The sequence below is a fragment of the Euprymna scolopes genome, chromosome 6, assembly GCF_053919585.1.
Source record: "Euprymna scolopes isolate OS-2025 chromosome 6, ASM5391958v1, whole genome shotgun sequence".
NCBI classification, from domain to species: Eukaryota; Metazoa; Mollusca; class Cephalopoda; order Sepiida; family Sepiolidae; genus Euprymna; species Euprymna scolopes.
This window is the reverse complement of record NC_136487.1, coordinates 150,383,455-150,403,659: the sequence shown is the minus strand read 5'-3', so window position 1 is coordinate 150,403,659 and position 20,205 is coordinate 150,383,455. Positions and strand designations below refer to the sequence as shown.

Below are 20,205 nucleotides of genomic sequence, written 5' to 3'. Positions count from 1 at the left end.
TATAAACCCACCGTTCCCTGGAGAGAGGACCCCCCCCACCTCATCCATGCATTATTGCAATAATATTAGACCATTGCAATAATGTTAGATTATTGCAATAATATTAGACCATAGCAATAATGTTAGACCATTGCAATAATGTTAGATTATTGCAATAAGCAATAATGTTAGACCATTGCAATAATGTTAGATTATTGCAATAATGTTAGACCAGTATTATAATGTTAGACAATTGCAATAATGTAAGATTATTGCAGTAATATTCGACCGCTGCAATAATATTAGACCATTGCAATAATGTTAGATTATTTCAATAATATAAGACCATTATAATGTTAGATTATTGCAATAATATTAGACCATTTCTATAATGTTAGGATATTGCAATAATATTAGACCATTGCAATAATATTAGACCATTGCAATATTAGACCTAACATTATTGCAATAATATTAGACCATTGCAATAATGTTAGACCATTGAAATAATATTAGACAATTGCAATAATGTTAGACCATTGAATAATATTAGACTATTGCAATAATGTAAGACCATTACAATACTGTTAGACTATTTCAATACTATTAGACCATTAAATAATATAAGACCATTGCAATAATGTTAGATTATTGAAATAATATTAGACCATTATAATGTTAGATTATTAATAAGAGACCATTGCAATAATATTACACTATTGCAATATAAGACCTAACATTATTGCAATAATATTAGACCATTGCAATAATGTTAGACCAGTGTGATAATTGTAGACCATTGCAATAATGTTATACCATTGAAATAATATTAGACCATTGCAATAATGTTAGATTATTGCAATAATATTAGACCATTGCAATAATGTTAGATTATTGCAATAATGTTAGATTATTGCAATAATGTTAGACCAGTATTATAATGTTAGACCATTGCAATAATGTTAGATTATTGCAATAATATTAGACCATTTCAATAATGTTAGACCATTGCAATATTGCATTGCAATAACATTAGACCATTGCAATAATGTTAGACCATTGAAATAATATTAGATTATGGCAATAATATTAGACCATTGCAATAATGTTAGACCATTGCAATAATGTTAGATTATTACAATAATGTTAGATTATTGCAATGATGCTAGACCATATTAGATTATTGCAATAATGTTAGACCATAGCAATAATATTAGACCAGTGCAATAATATTAGACTATTGCAATAATGTTAGACCAATGTTAGACCAGTATGATAATGTTAGACCATTATTATAATGTTAGACCATTGCAATAATGTTAGACAGAATAATGTTAGATTATTGCAATAATGTTAGACCATTGCAATAATGTTAGGCCATTGCAATAATATTAGACCATTAAATAATATTAGACCATTGCAATAATGTTAGATTATTGCAATAATATTAGACTATTGCAATAATATTAGACCATGGCAATAATGTTAGATTATTTCAATAATATTAGACCATTATAATGTAAGATTATTGCAATAATATTAGACCATTGCAACAATAAGAGACCATTGCAATATTAGACCATTGCAATATTAGACCTAACATTATTGCAATAATATTAGACCATTGCAATAATATAAGACCATTGCAATTATATTAGACCAATGTTAGACTTATAATGTTAGACTAGTATTATAATGTTAGACCATTGCAATAATATTAGCTTATTGCAATAATGTTAGACTATTAAATAATATTATAATGTTAGACCATTAAATAATATTATACCATAATTTTAGACTATTGCAATAATATTAGACCATTGCAATAATGTTAGATTATTTCAATAATATTAGACCATTATAATGTTAGATTATTGCAATAATGTTAGACCTTTCAATAATGTTAGACCATTGCAATAATAAGAGACCAGTGTAATAATAATAGACCAATTATTGCAATAATGTTAGACCATTGTGATAATGTAACATTATTGCAAGAATGTTAGACCATTGCAATAATTTTATACCATTGCAATAATATTAGCTTATTGCAATAATGTTAGAGTATTGCGATAATATTAGACTATTGCAATAATGTTAGACCAGTGTTATAATGTTATACCATTGCAATAATGTTAGATTATTGCAATAATATTAGACCATTGCAATAATGTTAGACCATTGCACTAATATTAGACCATTATAATGTTAGATTATTACAATAATATTAGACCATTATAATGTAAGATTATTGCAATAATATTAGACCATTGCAATAATAAGAGACCATTGCAATATTAGACCATTGCAATATTAGACCTAACATTATTGCAATAATATTAGAACATTGCAATAATAATTGCTTATTGCAATAATGTTAGATTATTGCAATAATATTAGACCAGTGCAATAATATAAGACCATTGCAATAATATTAGACCAATGTTAGACGTATAATGTTAGACCAGTATTATAATGTTAGACCATTGCAATAATGTAAGATTATTGCAATAATGTTAGACTATTGCAATAATATTAGCTTATTGCAATAATATTAGACCATTGCAATAATGATAGACCATTTCAATAATATTAGACCATTAAATAATATTATACCATAATGTTAGACTATTGCAATAATATTAGACCATTGCAATAATGTTAGATCATTTCAATAATATTAGACCATTATAATGTTAGATTATTGCAATAATGTTAGACCTTTCAATAATGTTAGACCATTGCAATAATAAGAGACCAGTGTAATAATAATAGACCAATGCAGTAATATTAACTTATTGCAATAATATTAGACCTGGTCGTATAAACCCACCGTTCCCTGGAGAGAGGACATATAGAGTTTGTTGAAAGAAAAAAACAAAGACATGTGACTCAATACATATGTGCTGCTTGCCCTGACAAATCATCACTGTGCATTAATAAATGCTTCAAAATTTATCATTCAGAATAATGTACAAGAATATTTTTTGTCATTGTTACTAAATTAGTTCAAAGGTCAGAGGATTTGTTTTATAGGAATTTGCCATTTTTGTAAGAATTGCAAGAGCAACTTTTTTTTAAAGGAATTGTTAGATTTACCATTATTTATCAGTTTTTATCATTATTCCCAGCAGTGAAAGATTTTGCTTTAAACAAAATCAAATAAAAAAGACAATTAAAAGAATCGTTTTGGCACACATTTTTCCGATTCTGATATCATTTAAGCAAAAAATTCTGATTTTTCCTATCACTGATTCTGATAAATTTTCCCAATGCTAATATATATATATATATATATATATATATATATATATATATATATATATATATATATATATATATATATATATTTCTATGAGGGGAAAAAAACAAAAAAAAAAACCCCAAAAAATACTGCGTAGAAATTAACCTGGTGGCGCCTGTTTAAAAACGTTCAACGAACATATGTGGTCCATCTGTTTGCAAAGAACAGGTCTGCAACAGTTTATTGTAAGGGCCTCCAAGAATCCGAGATGTTGAACAGACCTAGCCCTGTGCAAAATAGAGAACCACTCCGGTGTGTACTCACTCGCACATTTATTTGAACTGGTCAGGTGATCACCGATCGCGGTAGCAGAAACACATGATTGTACAGAGGAGTCTATATATATATATATATATACATAAATTAATATATATATATATATATATATATATATATATATATGGAGAAATATGTTTATTCAATTGTTTTTCATCTTTTATTCATATCAATCCTTTAATTTATGAAGCTCGATGTAAGTACAGAGCATATAACAAATAAATAAAAATCTGTATTTCAAATTTTAAGTTGTTGATCATCTTACCATTTAGATATATACTAGCGAGGGGTACCTGGCGTTGCCCGGGTGTTTTTCAGGGTATGTGATAAAAACCCGAAAATGTGGGGGAAAAAACAGGTGCCCGTGAAAAAAAAAAAGCCTTCACGACGTGCAGTTGGAAAATAGTAAAGTGTTAAAAAAAAACAGGTGCGCGTTTTTGATTGACGTGACGGCGATAGGTATTCAGCAGTTAGTATTTTGTGTGGGACAGTTTTGAATGAGGCGAATAAATCGGTTTGTTTGTTTTTAAAAACCCGCTCCCTGTTTATTAGGAGGAGCGAAATGAAAGCTACAGTCTGATATGACGAAGTCGACATTGAACAACCATTACTTAGCTCTCTTGAGACAACTGGCTTTCGGCCTGTAATTAAAGTCGAGTTCCGCTTTTTTTTATACCGAAAACCGAATGAAACGCGTTCCGATGCGGGAAATGTCGAATAATTAACGTTTGAAAGTCAATAAAATTAAATAGACAGGCGAGCTCCGTGGGTAACTCTGAGATATTACAATTTATAGATGATGTAAAAAGTTTTAAGAAGTTGTGAACCGAGCAAGCGCTTCTCTGAAAGAAGCCTTTTGTGGACATCGAGGAAAAGCATACATACATACATACGTACAGACATACATTTTCGCTTTTATATATATAGATATAGGATAAATTGTACTGCGTCACCATAAAACATTGTGGACCTCAAACAAGAGAATGACTGACTAGTTTTAGTTGAATATGTGTTATTATATATTACAAGTTGAGGGACAAGCATACTACATCAACCAGGAGTGAATTTAGAAAAACAAACAAATAAAAAGCCACAATGAAAACAAGGTTAGAGTGAGAGATTAGTGTTAGGATTAGGGTTTTAATTTTTTACTTTTAAATGCAAATAGAAATAAAATTTGGCTAACATTTAATATTTCCCTTTATGGATTTTCTGCTAGATTTTGCAATATTTTTTGATATGATAAGAGGGTATGCAAGAAATACAACGTTATGGTCAGAAAGTGGGGTTGAAAAGTCATTGCCTTAGAGAAGGAGCACTCTGACCTTGCAAAATATGCCTGAGTAGCCCCATCGGCATTCCCCTGTAGGGGAGTCTCTAATGTGTGGTTAAACACACCTAAAAAAAAAAATGCATTCACTTCTTGTTCTAAAAATAACAAATAAATAAAAACCCAATTACACGCGCAAACAAAAAAAGATAAATTCAGAGGCACAAAGAATTTTTAAAAAATACGCCCACGCAAATTCTACGGGGGAACAAAAATTAAAATGCGTTTTGTTCGGCGGACATAGTTGAAAGTATACCATGTGACAAAAGGGTGCACTTCTCAACCAATCAACACACAAAAAAGATTTAATTTTCAAAACCTTTTTTCTCACATTGCCTGGGAGCCGATCAACAAATACGAATTCACTCACACACTCATTCTCCTTGGCAGTCCTCACTTGGTGCTCCGTACTCTGCGCTCCTCACTCTTTGCTCACTTCTCTATTCACGTCAACGACTCCGTTGCTACATATTTTTCTGGCAGCATGACAAAACATAATTATCCACATGCGCGCACACGTACAGAGAAGCGCTTATCCATACGCACGCACACACACCGTGAATAATGCAGATATTCAGCTGCACGCTTCTTTATTTCTCCTACCACACACAAAAATTAAGCCTGTTTTCTCGCTGAGAAAACAAAGTACACTCTCTGCTTTTTCTTGTCAAAACAACAGTCTCAATAACTTCCACATTTGCAAGAACTGTCTATCCAGACACACCTTTTGGACCCTAACAAATGATTCGTTTGTTACTTGTTATTTTTGTGTAAATAAACACCGTTTATTTCACATGTTTGATTTTTATTTTTATTTTATTTGTAGTGGAAAAAGGGATCTTATGAGACCTAAGTTCCATTACACTAACGGTTAGCAATAGACTAACCCTTTCTCAAAGAAAGAAGACAAAGTCTGATAGGGTGGACATCCTAGAACAACACAATCAACAGGGAACAGGTCATTACCGGAAGGTCTAAAACGCTTTGGTGCCGAGGGGGATACATCTGTGCTATTTTTACGGTACCTTTACCTGATTTCGTAAACACTCACCTGCAAATTTAAAAAATATAGCAAAGAAAATATTTTTTTAATAGATTTTATAATATATATATTTTATGAAATCTATTAAAAAATTATTTTCTTTAATAGATTTTTTAAATTTGCATATCTCTCTCTCTCTCTCTCTCTCTCTCTATATATATATATATATATATATATATATATATATATATATATATATATATATAAAAGATATTTTAATATGAATATTTTATTGTTTTGAAAATGTAAAAAACAAATTAATTAAGTAACACACATTTTATAGGAGAGTTTTGGACCACCCAAGAATGTTTCGAATGTAATTAAAAAAAACAAAAAAGTTTTCAAATATTGAATTGGACGCGGGCCAACATAAACGCAACGATCGACTATACAATCTGGCCCCAGGCCGGTATAAAAGTATGACATTATAATATACGTCTTACGAATGTCATATTTACATTGTCCGGTTTTTCGGAAGTTAACATATTTCTTTTACTGTTTTCAAATATAACACGAATAAATACTAACCAGACGATTCGATGTCCATAGCGATGAAAATTGAAGTAACTTTCTAAAAAAACAACGGCGTACGTCAATAGATACCAAATTAAATGGCAAACTACAAATAATAAGCGCACGACTTGCACAAATATGGAATACCATGAGCACAAGAAATAAAAAAAAAATGCAAGTAACTTTTAACTTATAGATTCGGTAAAAAAAAAAAAAATTGAGCTATATAGAGATTAAAACGGTTTATTTGTTCAACTATACATTAGTTTTCTTTGAATGTTTTTAGATAATATTTTCAGATTTTTTTTTTTAAACTTGAAAAATAAATTGAAGCTGCAGAGAATTTTACTTTGATATTTTTTAATATCATAATTTGTGCAAACACAGGTGCACTATTAAATTAATGTTAATAGAAACAATTATTAAAATAATGTTAATAGAAACAATTAATTAAACAAATTAGCCATAAATAATAAGTTGCTAAATTAAGTAAATATATAAATAATTACATTCGTGTATTCCGTAGAAAATTCCACGTTTGATTTTTAACGAACGTCATAGTTATTTATCGTAAAAAGTTAATGAATTGGTAATAATAGAAACATCGTTTGATTTGATGAAATATTGAACAATAATAATTTAAATATAGATTTGATATACATTTATTAGATGTTTCTGTGGTTTAGTAAAATACGTAAATACGGATTCAATATGTTCGACCTACTGGAGACAGTGTCATATCGCCATTGACTTGGAGATCAACATGGCTTTATTATTGAGGTAAGTTTCAACATCAATATTTATCTCGTTTCTTGTTTAAATGTCGCCGAAACCTCTAACAAAGTCTCAGGACTTCGTTTGCCTGCCATTTGGAGACTATATATTTTTTAATATCCCGTGTAAAATTATTTTGTATGATATAAACATTTTTTTTTATTGAACGAGCTTTATTTTCTATCAAATTATTCTTTTATTTTAGATGTCAAAGTTATCGAAGAGTTTTTAGTCTCAGGTTGAGTTAGGATCAGCGTGTAGAATCTGTTCTGGGCCCAGTCATTGAAAAAGAAGTCTTATTAAACTGAGGCAATTAAAATTTTTGTCCCAATACAGTGTCCCTCATCTTGGGGAGCTGGATGTAACCCTCTCCCTTAAAAATCGACCTTGTATCTAACTTTACTTTTCCCTCATGGGGAGACATGCAAATTTTAACCTACATAAAACAGACTAAATTTTACATTGATAATTTTTCGGTTTTAATCTAATTAAAATCCTTTTTTTATGCCTCTTTAAGTCATTTTCCAAACTTTGAATCTTCTGACACTCAACGCTGTTTTTCGAACCAAATAAACGTTTTTAAGTAGCATCACTCCCTGCACGAGTACCGTTATTTGACCACGTTTGTGGATTGTAAAACAAACCCTGCAACGTAAAATGATTCGGTCATCATGTTTTGATCATAACGTTATAGGGTTAGTTTTCGCATGCTTTGGGACCTCTGCTGAGTGCTGCGCCTTCAAAAAAATTTTTTTTTTTTTCTTTTAGTACTCTTTTGGCGTTGAGTTCCATGGCGACCAGCAGAAAAATTTAAGGAGTAAATGTTTACTTTAACTACAACAAAACACCAACACCGACCAATAAAATTTGTTTTTCTTATAGGTTTTCGGGATCGCTGACAACGAATACCCGTCGCAAATTTACCGTTTGCATGGTATTAACCCCTGAACCCTCGCACTATTTTGTGCCAACTCACCGCCATCGTTTATGCTATTCTTACATGATGCATTCGCGAATGGACGCGCGTAGTAAGGTGACTTGTCACATCGCGGAAGAATTTTTTAGCAGACATTTAAAATAACAGGAAAGTTTTCAAAAACAAAATGTGGTTAATTTTTCTGTGTTACGTAATTTTTGATGTTTTTTTTTTTTAATTGATCTAACGAGCGGTCTACAAAAGCATTTTTATTTTTCGTTTTTTTTTTTTTTTTTTTTTTTTTTGGAGGGGAGGGAGTTCAATTATAAAACTCGTACAATATTTAACAGGTGCTTTTCTGCAATTTAATTTACCGTTTTTCCGTAAGTAATGCGAATGCGCCGACATACACCGAGCAGAAGAACTGTTTAATTTTTCACAATTCTGTTTACATTGAGGGGGGGGGGGGATAGAGCGATAGTTCTATTTACCCATTAATTTTTTCTACTGGTCGCCATGGAACACAACGCCCAAGGAGTACCCCCCTTTTTTTTTTTCTCGCGGCTTTCAAATCGTAAGCTAACCATTCAGTTGTGTCAATATTATTATTCTTGTTCTGTTATTAGATTGTTTAAAACCGCGCTGTTTTTTTTTTTTTCTCAAATGATATTAAAGTTAAACCCGAGTTTTATATCTTTTTTTTTTTTTTTAATTTTTTTATTACATTGTTAGATGAAAGTACATTAGTTACAAAACGCCCTCTCCTTCCCATGTTAAGAATGGCTTTCTAGATATTATTTCAACACGATACAGTAAGTAAGTACATAAATACTCCCCCAATTCTTTTGTTATTGTTAAACTCTGCCGTGATGTCCGACCTTATTTTTTAACACGTGTTTTTATTTAACGCGTTTTGCCCTTACGTTGAATTTTTAGTAAAACATTTTTAGTGCTATTTTTTTTTTTTTTTTTTTTTTTTTTTTTTCAAATTAAATTTAAGCTTCGATTTTATTTTATTTTTTTTTTAACCTGTCGTTAAAATGGGTGGGATACATCAGTATTTAAAACTATGACCGAAGTAGCAAAATTTACAAAATTTTTTTATTAAAATTATATTTTCAATAAATGTCTTTACAATTATATTTTGATACATTTTTATGCAATAAATGTTTGTTTCGGTTTCCAAATGGCGCTCGCCCAGTTTATGACTGTTATTTTCATTTTCTGTTTTTAATATGTAGAGGTTTCATGAAAAACTTTCCATTTTCCTTAATTAAATGGAAACATTTCCAATTAAACAATTATGGATATATGTTCTCTTTCACTGTATTTACTTTTTTCATAGTTCTATCTGGAAGTAATTAATATCTAGTTTAAATTTATTTCTTACTTCGGCCAAGAAAAAAAAATGGCGTCTCCATTTTCCGCGATAAACTGTAGAAGTACATTTTTTTTTAATTTTTTTTTAAATTGTTGGGTGGAAACACAGAAAAGTTACAAAACGCCCTTCCCCCCCATGTTAAGAATGGCTTTCAAAATAACATTTCAGCACGGTGACAAAAGTGCACAAGTACAACATCTTTTTCTGTTTGTAAACCTCGAAAGAGAAAGGAAGGTCGTTTGTTGTTAGCTATACCACCCATTTATTTTGTTTCGATCCTTCTCTCTCTCTCTCTCTCTTTTTCTCTTCTTCTTCCCCCTGAAGGTTGAAAAGGTGAATATTTCGGAATGGGAATCTTTACTTTTCAGTTTTTTATTTTTTTTAAATTTTTATTATGGAAAAAAACAAAACGGGTTTGTATTACTGTACACTAGGCACCGCCAAAAATGGCCGCAAAATCCAGTTGTTGTTGTTTTTTAAAACTAAATTACATTTATTAAAATCCATTATTTCTGAGTAACTTTTTTTTTCCAGAAAGATAAAACCCTGAATTTTATCATATAGAAAACAGAATAATGTAAAACTTTTTCTACTATTTTTAATTCAATTTTAAATGTTAAATTTTCCCAAAAAGTTAACAATTGTTATTTTTTGTCTTGCACAAAAAACGTACTTAAATATTTAAAAAAAAGGGTTTTTGAAATAATTTATTTATTCATTTATTGTCTAACTAAGATTTAGGATGATTTTCTAAGAGAATATGCAAAAATATTATAATATAAGTACCTGAATTTCAAATAATTCCACTTATTCATATATGTAACCAGATATTTCGCGTCGCCGAAGAGTTCAGATCGACTCTGTTTACGTTTTCTTTCGATGAGACGAAAACTATGGAAGACTAAACAGGCCAAAAAAACTTATTTTTCAGTGACGAAAATTTCAATGTATTATTAAGCTGAGGCTGGCCAGTACCAGATGGGTGACCATTTGTATGAGTTTGGTTTTTAATGTGTATGTGTGTGGGGGCCAGGCTCCCAAAAATGGGGGGAGGGGCAATTTAAAGCAGAATAAAAAAAAATTATTTCAGCGCGTTTGGTCCACCGTAGTCGAAAGGCGGCAAACGTTTTCAAACGAGATCGAAAAAAATGATGCTATTTTTAACACAAAGGGCACAATATTTATCGAATTTTTTTTTTTTTGTATCGATTATTCAAAGCATGCTCTGTTTAATAATGGTCATGCATTATTCGGCTCGCTAAAAAAAAATTGTTAATTTATTTATCAAAAATTTTAAAATGGCTTTTTTCGTATAAATATAAAAAAATTTTTTTTTTTGTTTTGCTTAACTTAAATTAATTATTTTACTTAACATATTCACCGAATTTCACACTTCAAAACTCAAAAGCGGGATAATTAAACACAATCGAAGTTCTGATATTCAGACGTCAAAATAAGGTATGCAAACAATTTTTTTTTTTTTTTTTTTTTAATCTATAATTCTGTCCCTTACAACAACACAATATGTTTTGTTCAGTTTCAGATGATTATTTTAAGCATATTTGTTCCCACTTCAAAACAAGGGGGGGTTTTGTAAGCAAAAAAAAATATATATATAAATATCGTTTATGAAAAATAAGTACACTGTTATAAAGTTCATTCTTCTCCTAATAATCGCTGAAAATTTCGTATTGATCGGATAATTACCTGATTTTTGGTAGATTTTTAAAAAGACGGTCCGTAAAAAAGTACTGACCTGCCCCCCCAGTTTTGGCGGTGCCTACTGTACACATAGATTCGAAAAAGTTGTCAACAAACAAATATATAACAAATAAGTGTTATCAAAGGCAAAATAAGTTACTTTTCTACCAAACTGGATATATTTTTCGTGTTTTTATTCAATGTAAAATGTTTATTCAGCTCGAAAACCATACAGTGTTTACCGATGTATTGGAAAATTCAAGATGGCGTCTGACTCCCTCTTTAACACCGTAAGTTTGGGAAAAGGTGTTATAAATAAATAACTGGATAAAATACTCTTAGAAACTCGCTCAATATATGTTACCGTGACATAGCTTGACATATATTCGGCGGGATTTTAATAGTATTTTGTCTAGTTTATTATTTATAACACCTTTTCCCAAACTTACCGTGTTAAAGAGTGTCTGGCGCCATCTTGAATTTTCCAATACATCGATAAACACTGTATGTTTTAATGGCTGAATAAATATGTTACATTGACTAAAAACACGAAAAATATATCAAGTTTGGTAGAAAAGTAACTTATTTTGCCTTTGATAACATTTATTTGTTATATATTTGTCTTTTTGACAACTTTTTCGAATGTGTACAGTAATACAAACCCAACAAAAAAAAATTCTGAAGATGTTTTTCTTGATAAATTTACAAAAAGTGTAAGAAATACTACTCGTAAGTGTAGTATCTGTTCTTCAGATGCTGCAATTGCTGCAGCTGCATTGCTGCACTTCCATTTCTTGCCCTCTTTCGGTGGAGGATCAGTCCTTCACGACTGAGACAATTTTTTTGGGTTTGTATATGTTTGTACACATAGATTCGAAAAAGTTATCAAAAAACAAAATATATAACAAATAAATGTTATCAAAGGCAAGATAAGTTACTTTTCTACCAAACTGGATATATTTTTTGTGTTTTTATTTAATGTAACATGTTTATTCAGCTCGAAAAACATACAGTGTTTACCGATGTATTGGAAAATTCAAAATAGCGCCCGACTCTCTCTTTAACAGGGTAAGTTTGGGAAAAGATGTTATAAATAATAAACTAGACGAAATACTATTAAAACCCCACCGAATATATGTCAACCTATGTCACGGTAACATATATTGAGCGGGTTTCTAACAGTATTTTGTCTAGTTTTATATTTATAGCACCTTTTCACAAACTTACCGTGTTAAAGAGAGTCGGCTGCCATTTTAAATTTTCCAATACATCGGGAAACTGTATATTTTTCGAGCTGAATAAACATGTTACATTGAATAAAAACACAAAAAATGTATCCAGTTTGGAAGAAAAGTAACTTATCTTGCCTTTGATATTGACAACTTTATCGAATCTGTGTACAGTAATACAAACCCTATCTTTTCTATACGTCGACGATAAGACGCGCGCAGTTTCCTTGATTTGTAATTTTTTTTAATATATATATATATATACTAGCAATCCAGCCCGGCTTTGCTCCGTCCCTATATACTGTTCATAACTTTGTGCGTATATATTTTAAAGTGGAAAGTAAAAATTTACTAAATATTGTAAAACTTGACTTTACTATTTTAAAATAGCGCAGTACAGTCTATATATCTATAAAAGTGAAAATGTCTGTGTCTATCTGTGTACATTTCCTTACACAATAACTCTGCCAATTTTCGGTCTACAGACTCGAGATTTGACATACGGGGTATTAAGATTTGGTAAAATCTTTTTGATTGGTTTTCAGCCAGAAATTCGTTAAAGAGTCAGTTCAACGATTTGACCTTTGAGAACTCTACCAAACTCCTCCGCCAATTTTGGGTGTAAACACTTGAAATTTTAGATATAAGTTCTTTGGTCATGGATCTAATTTTATGATTTGATTTGAGCCCAAAACAAATGCTAAAGGGTCAAAATTAGGGTTAAAATTAAAAGAAAAAAGTAGTTGACCTCTGCTTTCTCTACCAAATTACTCAACCAATTTTTGGTCTAAATATTTGAAATTTTGCATAAAGTGTATTCAGACATAGGACAAACTTTTCAAGCGGTTTTTGGCTGAAAATTTGGCTGCCAAGGGGTCAGAGTTCAAAAGATTTTACATTTGCAGTCCCTAGCAAACTATTAAGCCAATTTTGGGTAAAAAATTAGAAATTATACATAAAGGGTATCCAGACATGCAGCAAGCTTTTTAATCAGGCTTTGGTCAAAACTTTCGCTGCCAAGAGGTCAAGGTTGTAAGAGTTGACCTTTGTAAATTCTACCAAACTCCTCTGCCAATTTTGGGTTCAAACACTTGAAATTTTAGATATAAGTACTTTGGACATGGGTCAAACATTTTAATTTGATTTGAGCCCAAAACAAATGTTAAGGGGTTAAAATTGGGGTCAAAGTAAAAACAAAATTGACATGTGCGGCCTTTATGAACTTTTCTCTATGGTAGTTAAGGAAGCATATTATATAGAAAGGCAGTACCATACATATGCACACTTTTAATATATACTAGGCACCGCCAAAACTGGGGGTGGGGCAGGTAAGTATTTTTTGACGGACCGTCTTTTTAAAAATCTACCAAAAATCAGGTAATTATCCAATCAATACAAAATTTTCAGAGATTATTAAGAGAAGAATGAACTTTAAACAGTGTACTTATTTTTCATAAACTATATTTATATATTTTTTTTTTTTTTTTTTTTTTTTTTGCTTACACCCCCCTTGTTTTGAGGGGGTTCCAAATATGCTTAAAATAATCATCTGAAACTGAACAAAACATTGTCTTGTTGTAAGGGACAGGATTATAGATTAAAAAAAAACAAAAAAAAATTGTTTTGCATACCTTATTTTGACGTCTGAATATCAGAAATTCGATTGTGTTTGATTATTCCGCTTTTGAGTTTTGAAGTGTGAAATTCATTGAATATGTTAAAATAATTAAAGTTAAACAAAATAAAATTTTTAAAATATTTATACGAAAAAAGCCATTTTAAAATCTTTGATAAATAAACAATTTTTTTTTTTTTTTTTTAGTGAGCCGAATAATGCATGACCATTATTAAACAGGGACAGCTTTGAAGAATCGATACAAAAAAAAGAGTCGATAAATATTGTGCCCTTTGTGTTAAAAATATCATTTTTTCGATCCCGTTTGAAAATGTTTGCCGCCTTTCGACTATGGTGGACCAAACGCTGAAATATTTTTAATCTGCTTTAAATTGCCCCCCCCTCCATTTTGGGGAGCCTGACCCCCATACACATTAAAAACCAAACTCATACAAATGGTCACCCATTTGGTACTGGCCAGCCTCAACGTTAATAATACATTGAAATTTTCGTCATTGAAAAATAAGTTTTTTTGCCTGTTTGGTCTTCGCTAGTTTGCTTTTTATCAAGTACAAATGTAAACATTGTATCGAATCGACGCGAAGTAACTGGTTGCCTATATGAATAAATGGAATTATTTGAAATCCAGGTACTTATGAGAATATGCAAAAATATTATGATATAGAAAATCACCCTAAATCTTAGACAAGAAATAAATTAATTCTTTCAAAAACTTTTTTTTTTTTTTTTTTTAACTATTTATGTACGTTTTTTGTGCAAGGCAAAAAATGTCAATTGTTAACTTTTGTGGAAATTTTAACATTTAAAATTTAATTAAAAATAGTAGAAAAAGTTTTACATTATTCTGTTTTCTATATGATAAAATTCAGGGTTTTATCTTTCTGGAAAAAAAAAGTTACTCAGAAATAATGGATTTTAATAAATGTAATTTCCTTTTAAAAAACAACTTGATTTTTTGGCCATTTTTGGCGGTGTCTAATATATACATATGCAAATAAAGTTATGAACAGTACATTGAGCCCAAGCAAAGCCGGGCTGAACTGCTAGTAAGTGTATAAAAGCACCTCAATTTTTACAACTTTTGTTCATTAAATTATTTAGGTGAAAGTTTGTGCTCCCCCCCCCCCCGCTTCTTTATGTATTTTTTTTTTTTTTTTTAATAAAACTGATTGATTTATATGGTTTTGGTGTAGATTTTCTTTGTCATGGGTATGTACAACATACTGAGTTATTCTTGATTGTTGAAATTCGCATGATTGTAGCATTTCCGGTGTTGCCTGTAGAGAGTTATCCTTATTTCTTTTATGTATGCGTGATGCACTAAAAGGTGTGCAATTCAGTTTCCAGTTTTGACTTTGTTATGTAAAGACGTTGTAATACTAACCTCTGATTAAGTGAAATTTTTCTCACCCTTTCTCCAGATAGCATTCATGGGAACTCTTGCTTCTGTGGTTGAATCCCTTTTGTTGGGGAGCTTGAATTAATCCTCAGTTGGAGAATCTGAAAGAAAATGCTGTTTGGGCTTAATTTCTGGCATGGATTATATTGAACATTTCAACTTTGTGCCGATATGTATAATCACTATTCTATTAAATCCTTAAACTCGCCTAAGTCAAAGATGATTACCCAGAAGGCCATTACTATCTGTTGCCAAGGCCGCTGGAAAAATGGTGGGATCCTTCTATCGATCCAGTAGATATCTTGCTGCTGATGCAATTCTCTATCTATATAAGAGCCAAGTACGTCTAAGGATGGAGTACTGTTTCCACATCTGGGCAAGAGCTGCTAGAAAGGACTTATCTTGCCTTGACAGAATTCAAAATAGACTTCGTAGCCTTGTGGGGGATGTCCTTTTCTCTTCCCTGCAATCTCTTTCTCACAGAAGAGATTTTGCGAGTTTGTCTCTGCTTTATAATTATTTTCATGGCACGTGCTCGACTGAGCTCTAATCTATGCCTCCCCCTCGCCAAACTTTTACAAGAAACACCCGTCTAGCAGAAAGCACTCTTTACCTGTGCCTAAACCTAAACGTAGATTCCATGAACAAAGCTTCTTTCTTAGAACTGCACGCCTATGGAATTGTATTCCGTTTTCCTGCTTTCCAGCTGACTACAATATGGTTGTCTTCAAGTCTAATGTTAACAAGATTTTGATGAGCCATTCCTTATAAGTTAGCAAATTTACTGAATTTCCATTACTAACGATTATTTATTGTCCAATTGTCTACTGTACACTCTTTAACCCTTATCCTCGAGTGGCCTCTTGGCCTTGATAAGTGGTAATGCCTTTGAAAAAAAATAAAAAATTAAAACAAAAAAACATGCTGAGATGCATTGTTTCTGAAACACTGAATTGAGATCCTTCAAGGTTTTGGTTTTGCAAATTTCGTGTCATCAAGTAGTCTTTTACTTTTTTTTTTTTTTTAACAAGGAAGTCACCACTTATCAAGGCCCAGAAATTAATTCTTCACATGATCTGTGATAAAAATCCCCAGTCCTTAATTGATTAAACAAAGAACATATCGGCTTTATTCCAACTGAAGAACCTATCACAGCCGGCTCTATTGCAGACAACAGACCAATTATAGGATCTTTAAAAGTGTATTCACCTTCATATCTTCCAATTATAACAAAATCATCTATCTATCTTATAAATGAGTGTGTGTGTCTGTGTGCGTGCGTTTTTTCTGTATGTCCGCCAAAGGCTTTTTTCACCGAGCTTCTCGGTCGGGTCATTCCTTAAAATTTTTTATATACCCCCTAGATAATATCTACCAGTTATGACCAGGGGTCGCATCGATTTTTAATTTGCCCAACTTTTATGCGCTATTTTTGAAATTTTTTTTTTTATCGATCGCAGCGCACCTTCATTACGCTTTTCAGTATAAAAAAAAAAAAAATAGCGAATGCTGCGCCAAACTTAGTTTGACCATAATAAGGTCAAACAGTACGCGACTTAACTTTCTTGCACCTGACAATTTCACCTTATAAATGTTAAATTAAGACACTTTTTACTTCCTCTCCGTCGTGGCTGAGATGGTTAGGTGTCACAATTTTTTTCCCTTTCGTTTCCACCTTTGCGTCAAGGCTTTGGATTCGAGCCTGCCTTCCTACTAAAACTTTCTTTTACACCTTCACACACCCGGCCAACTTTTTTCTTTTTTTTTTTTTTTTCTAAACAGGGGTGCTTTGATCTATCCCCCACCTCCCAACACATGCACCTCCAAACACCCGGGCAACGCTGGGTACCCCCGCTAGTATTTATATAAATAAAATTCCTTATAAAAGTACACCATAGCTTGTTTCCGGATTTTAATTGATAGGTATAAAACAAACTTGAGCCAATTTCACAAGTATGTATGACAACCCAACTTGGTGTGTGTTTTTTGTGTTTTTCATCCAGTTCATATTTTCTTTTCACTCTTTCTTTTTTTTTTTCTTCTACAGTATTGTTTTACTTTGTGCGTTTCTTTCTTCCATTTTTATTTTATTTTTTTTTTTTACATTCCGATATAGTGTATGTATGTAGACAATGGTGTTTATGTTCCATTTCTTTTCCGTTTTTTTACTACCTACTCCACGTTGCATAACCCTCCTCCCCATGTTAAGAACGGCTTTCGAGGTGGAGGGGGTTTCCAAAAGCTGTTCTTAACATGGGGTGTTTATAATATGTTGGGCATGTCGTAAAAATTTATCTCTTATTTTATTTCTTTCTAGTTAACGTATTTTCTGCAGCTGTCTTTTTTTCTTTTTTTTTTTTTTTTTTTCAGCATATCGCTCTTTTCTTAATTGCGGTTAATATTTTCGTGTACGTTTGTTTGTGTTCTGTTTTTTTTTTTTTTGTTTTAACAGTTTAATCTTTTTTTCCAATATAATTTTTCTTACAAAATTGGACCCTTATTTATATTTTATTTTTATTTTATTTTTATGTTGTGTGTGTAGTTACCTCTATGTTCATTATGCCTCATGTGGGGAGGCAATGCACGGCACCAAAATGAATGTTGCATACTGGGGGTGTATATAAACAGCGTAGCTGTATAACAAGCGTGTGTGTGTGTGTATATATGTATATGAGTATCTATTTAGCAGATTATCTATGAGGAGTCTTCTAACTTATGAGTGAAATCATCCGTTTAGTGTGTTGATGTGTGTATACATAAATTAACAGTTTATAAATATCGTTGTCGGTTGGAACACCAGCAAAAACGTATCTCAAATCTTCCTTCATGCACCGTGAAATTAAAGGGGATTTTCTCTGAAAGTCAAAACACTCGGATGGAGACTATATTTTGCTATAATAATTTATTCCTTGCTGGGTTCTTGTTCAGAATTGGCATACTTTGTGTAAGATTACATTTTTCTAAGTCGCTCCTTCGGACTTCTATGGGCATCCTGTCATAAAAATCCCATCCATCTGCTAGGGCATTGCATATTGAACTGATCTCCCTCGTAACTACCTCTACATCTCAATCTATATTTTTATTGTGCCATCACTACATGTAGCTTAAGGATCCTTGCTGAATTTTTGTCATGTATATTTGCTTATATTATGGTTAGCTTAAATTCCATCTGTCAAAGTAGCATCACAGTAACAGTCCTGAGAACTATTGAATGTAAATATTTTAACCTATCGCATTGATAAACTATCTAACAATTATACTTTTACCAATCATAATTGGCTGTTATAATTTCATCACGGCGATCGACCATTTTAATAGATTCTGGGTAGACTAACAACATAATAGACTTTTGACAGATTTTTCTCTGAATTTATTTTTCTGTTCTTTATACAAGCCTTACAGAATATGGATCTTGCTACTTTTTTTTTTTTTTTTTTAATTACACTTTTCACATTGCATTCAATTTTGCTAATATCTTTTGCTTAATTTGTTAGCTGAAAGTACAGAATAGTTATATACCTTCTACCCTCTGAATGTTACGAATGGATTTCTAAATGATAATGTTACTATTTCAAAACTGTATGTATTCGTCAAAGATTATCTTTTCCTTTTATCCAAAAACATTCAGGTTTTTAACTTTTCGATTTTTATCAAACCTTTTTGAGCATTAAAAAATATTTTAATTGGAATATTATGGAGGGAGGTTCTTCAAAGCACTTTGAACCTTACCAGAACAACTTTAAAATTAACATTCGTGCTCAAATTTTGTAGAAGTAACCCTTTTTCGATTTATTTGTAAGAATATAGTATTAATCTAACCTAGTCGTCAGCAATTAAAATGAAATTAAATTTTCCAGATTTTAACAAATTTTTCATCCGGAAAAAAAGGACTGCTAAGGAGTCTAAATTGAAAAATTGCTATGTAGGGGGTCATCAGATTTTTTTATCCGTTAACTGTTTCTCAAATGCACATGCATGAATCGTTCATGTGACAGATTTTCTCTAATTTAATTAAATTATGGAAATTAGAACCCCTGGGTAACCCTGCTAGTTGCTTTTCAATTTGCTATTTTCTGTGGTGGTAGTGTCTACATTCTATCTACTACCCAGTTATGTACTTATAGATGCCCTTGCCTTCTGGTAGGATTTGCTGATTATTTTAGCATGTTAATGGTAACCCCTCCTCCCAAATGTTGGAAAAGTAACTGATATTTTCCCATGATATTTGGAGCGTAGAGACCTACATTTTATAATCAACAAATATGAGCAATTAACATTTGCTTATGAAGGAGAGCATTTCAATTTATATGCTTGTTGAGTTGCTCTAAGAGATCCGTTGTGATTAATTTACTTGACTTTCTTTTTGGAGAAAAAATCCTACTCCCTGCATTTATTTGAACATATGTTATTTTTATTTATTTATTTTTTTTCTGTGGTAAAAATGTAACCTTGCAAGTGTAACGTATGTATGTACGTACGTGGTTATTTCTATAAAGCTCAATTTGAAAAAATATTGAGTCCATTATTTTTGTTTCATTTTTTTTTTTAATTTTTTTTATTTTATTTCAACGTATTCAAAAGTCAAAAGGCCCCTTTCTCGGTCTAATACTTGATCTTTATATATGATACAAAGATATTCAAATGTTCCATTAAAATCCTCTTAACCCGTCGAATGTTGAGTTAATAATAAAGTGATTAAGAACATTAGTTTTCCTTTCTTACTTC

At 31.2% G+C, this 20,205-nt stretch overlaps 2 protein-coding genes across 3 annotated transcripts in view; one reads left to right on the top strand and one right to left on the bottom strand.

Annotated features, from left to right (window-relative positions):
- The window catches only part of LOC145278037 (uncharacterized), a 44,544-nt gene extending 37,958 nt beyond the window's left edge, over window positions 1-6,586 (bottom strand). Inside the window, exon 1 of one of the 2 annotated variants that reach the window (XM_080130256.1) lies at window positions 6,460-6,586. In XM_080130256.1, coding sequence (XP_079986382.1) covers window positions 6,460-6,478 — 19 coding nt within the window. In that variant the 5' untranslated portion in view covers window positions 6,479-6,586. The remainder of the gene's footprint in view (window positions 1-6,459) is intronic. The other variant, XM_080130257.1, reaches the window with a different exon arrangement.
- A 524-nt stretch (window positions 6,587-7,110) lies between these two features.
- The window catches only part of LOC145278039 (succinate dehydrogenase cytochrome b560 subunit, mitochondrial-like), a 56,351-nt gene continuing 43,256 nt past the window's right edge, over window positions 7,111-20,205 (top strand). The window contains exon 1 of the mRNA XM_080130260.1: window positions 7,111-7,224. Within this exon, the coding sequence (XP_079986386.1) occupies window positions 7,208-7,224 (17 nt within the window). The 5' untranslated portion in view covers window positions 7,111-7,207. The remainder of the gene's footprint in view (window positions 7,225-20,205) is intronic.